Genomic DNA, 7850 nt, shown 5'->3' on the forward strand with positions numbered 1-7850 from the left:
ACTTGTGAAGCAAAAATCTGATATTTCTAGAGAGAGGGAGTGCCAAAGAGTGAGATGGGAAGTTCCCAAGCTTATTGTTCATCAACTATTGCTCAAAGTTGAAGAATTCACAAGAAAAATTCACCAGGTCTTCATCCTAGAGGTAAGATTCTACTCACTAGCCCTTAATTTCGTGGTTTTAGTGAAAATAGGTAATGAGAAAAAGCAATTCTTGGGTGTGGGAGTTGTCCATTATGCATGCATGTACTATCAAGGGTTGGGGGAAGAATGTTGAGCTAAATTGGATAGACTTTTGGTAGTGGAATGAATGAATCCACCATAGGAGGACCTTGAACTCATAATACCCACTTAGTGTTTGATAAAATGCACAAATGAGTTAGAACCACGAACTCCTTCCTAATTTGTGTTCAATTTTGCTATATCTCAAAATAGATCAAAGTTTTTAGGATTTTTGGAACTGAGTAGTGAATTAAGGAAAGCTCAAAGCGAGGTATGTTGGCTAAACTCCTCTTTTAGAATTGAACCCCACAATGTCCTTGTAAGTCCCGAGTTGCTCATTATAAATTGATTATTCCAAATAAGCCTTGTGTCAAAAGATATATATGTTCAATATGTATTCTGAATGTTCCTGTTATGTTGTGTTGCTAATTGAGAATGTGTTCAAAGTATGGGTTGCATGTCTAAATGTTATAACTTCAAGTCGTGATTCAAACGAAAGCTATTATGCCAAATTGTGTAAGAAATCTCAATGTGCTTAAGACTCTTACTTTCTCGCATGTGTACTCAAGTCTTGAATAGAAATGCTTTATTGTTAATGATCCGTGATGATGTTGGAAAGTGAAAGAGGCGACCAGAGCATGAAATATCAAATTCGGCCAACGTGCCAAGAATGATATTACAGTTGGGGCCACTAGTGCCAATGAAATTAAGAAACGTGTAAAAGATGTTGAAATGAGTTATGAATCCTTTTAATAACAAACACTTTGGGAGTATCTCTAGTCACCGAGAAAGGGTAGGTTGAAATAGCCTAACCCCGAAACTACACATGTCGGTGTAGGAATGGATTGTAATTATTCCCCTCATTTGGGACGAGATTGATGTGATGAGATATTCCCGTTTATTGGGATGAGATGATTGCTAGAAAAGGGTGATGTCGATCCACACAACATTGTGGTGAGACGGCCTAGCCAGTCGAGTCATGATCGAATACTATGCCGCACACATGGTGGTGATTGTGCTGAAAATTGTGATTGAGATAATGATTGAAACTGTGATAGTGATTGTGATTGTGGTTGATGTCTTCGGGTAAGACGGCCTAGCCGATCGGGACGTGATCGGACTCCATACTAAAATCACAGTGGTATATCGGTGCTAAGATCTTCCGACCTAAAATAATTGAAATTTACTTGACACTTATCTTGCTCCTAATTTGATGTTTTAGTATTGTCTGCGGCTTTCATTGATTTATGACTATCCTTCCTTGTGTTATAATTTTTTCTAACGAAAGGGTGTTTAGTCTTACATACTAGTACTATTCCATATGTACTAATGTCATTTTTTTCGGGGGCGCTACATCTTTAATGGATGCAGGTAGTTCCGCAGCAGGTGGCATTGATCATTGATAGCAGTACATCCTATTCTCAGCAGATTTGGTGAGCCCCACTTCATTCGGGTTGTGTATATTTTGTCCCACGTGTATTATGTTTTGAGGTATAAATGCTCTGTAGACATAGTGTGGGTTGTATATGGGTGTTGGGAAATTCAAACTAGCCTTGTTGTATTTGAATCACTTGTTGCACTTTAACTATGATTGTGTAGGTATTTTGAGTAGTGTGGGTTGTATATGGGTGTTGGAAAATTCAAACTAGCCTTGTTGTATTTGAATCACTTGTTGCAATTTCATTGTTGTATAAAATGAAGTGACTAATGGTAATAGAATTGGCATTGTTCATGGAGTCCACTCAATGTTTAATTAATGATATAAGTATATCTTCTCTTTATTCATGGGCGAGTTGGGTAGAAGGTATTGTGTAGGCTTGCTCGGTCAGGGTATCTCGGTTGAGCGCCCATCGCGCTCCCCGATGTCGGGGCGTGACAAATTTGGTATCAGAGCCTAAGGTTTTAAAGTGTCCTAGGATGTCTCGGAGACATGTCTAGTAGAGTCCTTCTTATCGGTGTGTTGTCGACCACATCTACAATTAGGAGGCTACTTGGGCATTTAGGAATAACACCATTCTTTGATGTTCTAGAATAGTGCGATAAAGCTGATTGTAAGATTGTTCCTCCTCTAACTCATGCCTTGCTATAATGTTCAGTACATGGCACCTAGGAAGAAAGCAAGAACTGGCCAAGGAGCTAATGCCACCCCAGGAGTGGCAATTGATTCTTTACTTGATGATGCGGGTGAGAACCCGAGGGGTGAGAATATTTCCCTGACCACTACAATACCTAATTCCACTATACCTGATCAGACTGCGCTAGTTTCTGCACCTACTGAGGGTGCAACGATCCCTCCAACTGATACTCCAGTTCCACTTCCAGCCCCAACTTCCTATCCCGATGTTTCTGAGGGTGTTCTTAGGGGAACCATACAGATGTTGGCTCAGATAGTGGCTTCTTAGGCCCAGAGATCAAATGTTGTGCCTACTTCTTCTAGTCAGCCAAGGGAATCTTCTAGTTCCAGGGTGAACAAGTTTCTTCAGTTAGATCCTCCAGTGTTCATGGGTACTAATCCCGAAGAGGACCCCCGGGACTTTATTGATGAGATGAACAAGACTCCTTAGGTTCTGCGTGCTACTGAGATGAAAGTACTGGAGTTGGCTTCCTACCGCCTGAGAGAGGTGGCATATTATTGGTTTGAATTGTGGGAGGAGTCCCGTGAGGAGGGGAGCCCTCCGGCGATGTGGAATAAGTTCACTGATGCTTTCATTGATCATTTCTTGCCTAACGAGACTAAGGCAGACCGTGCCACTAAATTTGAGAGCGTAAGGCAAGGTAGCCTTAGTATGTGGGAGTACCATATGAGATTCGTGCACCTGTCCAAGTATGTTGTATACATGCTACCCACTATGGAGGCGAGAGTGCGGAGGTTTGTGCAGGGCTTTAGCCCCTTGGTTATTAATGAGACCGCTACAACTTCCTTGAATTCTGATATGAACTATGGGATGATGGTGGCATTTTCTCAAGCTACAGAGAACCATAAATTGAAGAATAGGATGGAGCAAAATAGTGCAATCTTGGAGGTTCTTTGGGTGGTGATGATGGTAGGCCATCATTCAAGGGAGGGTCATCAGGGCCATCCCAGTCTTTTGCTTAGTCTTCAGTTAGTGCAACGCCGTCAGGTCCCAGTCAACAGCAGTGGAGTCATTTTAGGCTCGGTCAAGGCAATAGGGGATCCTACTAGCAGGGTCGGCCTGGTGGGATATTCCATCAGCAGCGGAGGCCCCCATGTCCTAGGTGTGGTAAGATGCACTTGGGAATTTGCTACATGGACCTACCCATATGCTATCGGTGCAGATTGAGGGGTCAAATTTAGAGGGATTGTCATTTGCCTCGCCAGGGTGTGGGCAGGGGTATGACACATCCAGCCAGTTCTGCAGCTACTACATCCGCAACAACTCCTCCATCTCTAGGCACTCCAACACTCACAGGGCGTGGTGTAGCTAGGGGTGGTACACAAAGTTTGGGAGGACCCAGCAGTTTCTTTGCTATGAAGGGTCGCCAGAGTTCAGAGGCTTCTCCAGATGTTGTCACAAGTATATTGATTGTCCAATCTCATGATGTGTATGATCTAATTGATCCCGGTTCCACTTTGTCCTATGTCACTCCCTATGTTGCTACGGAAATTGGGATAGAACCGGAACAACTTCATGAGTCATTCTCTGTATCTACTCCAGTTTGTGAGTCTATTGTGGCCACCGGGGTTTATAGGGATTGTGTTGTCACGGTGCGGTCGGGACACCATGGCCGACCTCATTGAATTGGGATGGTAGATTTTGATATAATAATGGTGATGGATTGGCTTTATTCATGTTTCGCTAAGCTTGATTTTCGAACCAGAACCGTTAGGTTTGAATTTCCAAATGAGTCAATGATTGAATGGAATGGGGATGGTGTGGTGCTGAAAGGTAGGTTTATTTCTTACCTTAAGGCCACGAAGATGATTAACAAGGGGTGTATTTACCATTTGGTCCGCGTTAAGGACACCGATGTTGAGGCACCTGCACTTGAGTCTATGCCGGTTGTGAATGAATTTTCGTAGGTCTTTCCGGATGATCTCCCTGGGATTCCACCAGACAAGGAAATTGATTTTAGGATTAAGGTGATGCCATCCACGTAACCTGTATCTATTCCACACTACATAATGACACCGGCAGAATTGAAAGAGCTAAAGGAACAATTAAAGGATTTGTTAGAGAAGGGTTGCATCCAGTCGAGTGTGTCGCCTTGGGACGCACCGGTCCTTTTAGTAAGGAAGAAAGATAGGTCACTGAGAATGTGTATTGATTATCGGTAGCTCAACAAGGTCACGATCAAGAATAAGTACTCACTTCCAAGGATAGATGACTTGTTTGAACAATTGCAAGGTGTTAAGTACTTCTCCAAGATCGATTTAAGATCCGGTATCACCAACTGAAGATCAGGGAGCAGGATATTCTGAAAACATCTTTCAGGACCCGGTATGGGCACTTTGAATTCCTGGTAATGTCTTTTGGGCTAACAAATGCCCCCACAGCTTTCATGGATCTTATGAACCGAGTCTTCAAGACTTTTCTTGACTCCTTCGTGATAGTGTTTATTGATGATATCCTTGTATATTTATGAAGTCGAGAGGACCATGCTGATAATCTCAGGGCAGTTCTACAGACTCTATATCAACACAAGTTGTATGCGAAGTTTTTGAAATATGAATTTTGGCTAGAATCTGTCACGTTCTTGGGTCATGTCGTCTCCAGAGAAGGGATTAAGGTTGATCCTCAGAAAATTGCAGCTATGAAGAATTGGCCTAGACTTACAACTCCAACTGAGATTCGCAGTTTTGTAGGCTTAGCTGGATATTACAGGAAGTTTGTGGATGAGTTATCTACCCTTACATATCCGTTGACTAAATTGACGCAGAAGGCGATTAAGTTCCAATGGTTAGATGCTTATGAAAGGAGCTTACAAGAGTTGAAATCGAGATTGACTATGGCACCAGTGTTGACCCTACCAGAGGGTACAGGTGGGTTTGTGGTATATTGTGATGCTTCAAGAATCGGACTTGGGTGTGTCTTAATGCAATGCGGAACGGTGATAGCTTAAGCTTCTAGGAAACTCAAGAATCATGAAAAAAAACTATCCAACTTATGAATTAGAGTCGGCGATGGTGTTTGCATTGATGATTTGGCATCATTATCTGTATGGGGTACATGTGGTTATGTTCACTGACCATAAAAGCCTTCAATATATTTTCAAACAGAAGGAATTGAATCTGAGGCAGAGAAGATGGCTTGAGTTGCTCAAGGATTACGACATCGATATTCTATATCATCCAGGAAAGGCTAATGTTATGGCGGCTGCTCTTAGCCAGAAATCTATGGGCAGTTTGGCTCACTTGGAGGCATATCAAAGGCCGTTGGCCAAGGAGGTTCATCGGTTGGCTAGTTTGGGAGTCCGTCTTGCGGACTCTAGTGAAGGAGGAGTGATTGTGCAAACTAGGGCTAAATTATCGCTTGTTGTGGAAGTCAAGGAGAAGCAATACAATGATACATTATGGGTACAATTTAAGGAAGGGATTTATAAACATAAGACCATGGCCTTTTCTCTTGGCATGGATGATGGTACACTAAGGTACCAAGGGTGACTATGTGTTCCAAATGTAGATGATCTCCAGGAAAGAATCATGATTGAGGCTCACACTTCTAGGTATTCCGTGCACCCGGCTCTACAAAGATGTATCATGATCTTAAGGAAGTATACTGGTGGAATGATATGAATAGGAATGTAGCGAACTTTGTGGCAAGATGTCCAAATTGTCAGCAAGTGAAGGCCGAATACCAAAGGCCCAGTGGGTTGGCACAGAACATAGAAATTCTGTTGTGGAAATGGGAGATGATCAATATGGACTTTGTGGTGGGACTACCTCGCACTCCTCGCAAGTTAAATCGATTTAGGTGATTGTGTACCGACTCACAAAATTAGCACACTTCTTACTGTTAAGGCTACCGACACGGCAGAACAGTATGCTCAACTGTATATCAAGGAAATAGCTCACGGTTATTCACGGCTCAACTGTATATCAAGGAACAGTATTCTCAACCCACGTGTATTATGTTTTGAGGTATAGTCGGGGCCTTGTTGCTAGAGTTATCATCGGATTTTGTATCCATAGAGGCTCTGTAGACACAGTGTGGGTTGTATATGGGTGTTGGGAAATTCAAACTAGCCTTGTTGTATTTAAATCACTTGTTGCACTTTAACTATGATTGTGTAGGTATTTTGAGACTATAAAATGAAGTGACTAATGGTAATGGAATTGGCATTGTTCATGGTGTCCACTCAACATTTAATTAATGATATAAATATATCTTCTCTTTATTCATGGGCGAGTTGGGTATAAGGTATTGTACAGGCTTGCTCGACTAGGGTATCTCGGTTGAGCATCAGTCGCGCTCCCCGTGGTCGGGGCATGACAAACTTGGTATCATAGGCTAAGGTTTTAAAGTGTCCTAGGATATCTCGGAGAGGTGTCTAGTAGAGTCCTTCTTATCGGTGTGTTGTCGACTACATCTATAATTAGGAGGCTACTTGGGCATTTAGGAATAACACCCTTCTTTGATGTTCTAGAATCGTGCGATAAAGCTGATTGTAAGATTGTTCCTTATCTAGCTCGTGCATTGCTGTAATTTTCAGTACATGGAACCTACGAAGAAAGCAAGAACTGGCCAAGGAGACAATGCAACCCCAAGAATGGCAGTTAATTCTTTACTTGATAATGCGGGTGAGCACCCGAGGGGTGAGAATATTCTCTTGACCACTACACTACCTGATTCCACTATACCTGATCAGACTGAGCCAGTTCCTGCATCTACTGAGGGTGCAACAATCCCTCCAACTAATACTCCAGTTCCACCTCCAGTCCCAGCTTGCAGTCCCGATGTTTCTGATGGGGATCTTAGGGGATCCATACAGATGTTGGCTCAGATAGTGGCTTCTCAAGCATAAAGATCAAATGTTGCGCCTACTTCATCCAGTCAGCTAGGGGATTCTGCTAGTTCCAAAGTGAACAAGTTTCTTCTGTTAGATACTCCAGTGTTCACGGGTACTAATCCCGAGAAGGAACCCTAGGACTTTATTGATGAGAAGCACAAGACTCTTCGAGTTATACGTGTCACAAAGATGAAAGCAGTAGAGTTGGCTTCCTACCGCTTGAAAGAGGTGGCATATTCTTGGTTTGAATTGTGGGATGAGTCCCGTGAGGAGGGGAGCCCTCCGGCTAGGTGGAATGAGTTCACTGATGCTTTCATTGATCGTTTCTTTCCTGCCGAAACTAAGGCAGCCCGTGTTGTTGAGTTTGAGAGCTTTAGACAAGGTAGCAAGAGTGTGTAGGAGTACCATATGAGATTTGCATGCTTGTCCAAGTATTTTGTATACATGCTACCCACTATAGAGGCGAGAGTGCACCGATATGTGTAGGGCCTTACCCCTTTGGTTATTAATGAGGCTGCTACAGCTGCCTTGAATTCTGATATGAACTTTGGGAAGGGGTTCATGGTGCGGACGACCCCCTTCATTCTTTCTTTAATGGTGTAGATTCATCCACTTTGCAAGATTTTTTCGGGCTGGGCGACCTGGAAGTCTCGAAGAAGGAT

General features: G+C 42.9%; 1 protein-coding gene across 1 annotated transcript; it reads left to right on the forward strand.

Moving 5' to 3' along the window:
• The first annotated feature begins 2801 nt into the window (after nt 1–2801).
• LOC138893761 (uncharacterized) lies at nt 2802–7203 on the forward strand. Its single transcript, XM_070178420.1, has 5 exons — nt 2802–3461; nt 4262–4335; nt 4956–5232; nt 5459–5755; nt 6892–7203. Exons 1-5 carry the CDS (start codon nt 2802–2804, stop codon nt 7201–7203), a joined length of 1620 nt encoding a protein of 539 aa, XP_070034521.1.
• Nucleotides 7204–7850: the final 647 nt, after the last annotated feature.

This window comes from Nicotiana tomentosiformis, chromosome 6 (assembly GCF_000390325.3).
Source record: "Nicotiana tomentosiformis chromosome 6, ASM39032v3, whole genome shotgun sequence".
Classification (NCBI taxonomy): Eukaryota; Viridiplantae; Streptophyta; class Magnoliopsida; order Solanales; family Solanaceae; genus Nicotiana; species Nicotiana tomentosiformis.

What these genes read in the sequence shown, in the direction of transcription:
- LOC138893761 (XM_070178420.1), top strand. Translation starts at nt 2,802, where the DNA reads ATGAAAGTACTGGAGTTGGCTTCCTACCGCCTGAGAGAGGTGGCATAT. An exon ending in AGGGTACAGGTGGGTTTGTG is followed by an intron (nt 5,233 to 5,458) that starts GTATATTGTGAT and finishes ATTTTCAAACAG; the next exon opens with AAGGAATTGAATCTGAGGCA. An exon ending in AATACAATGATACATTATGG is followed by an intron (nt 5,756 to 6,891) that starts GTACAATTTAAG and finishes TGTAATTTTCAG; the next exon opens with TACATGGAACCTACGAAGAA.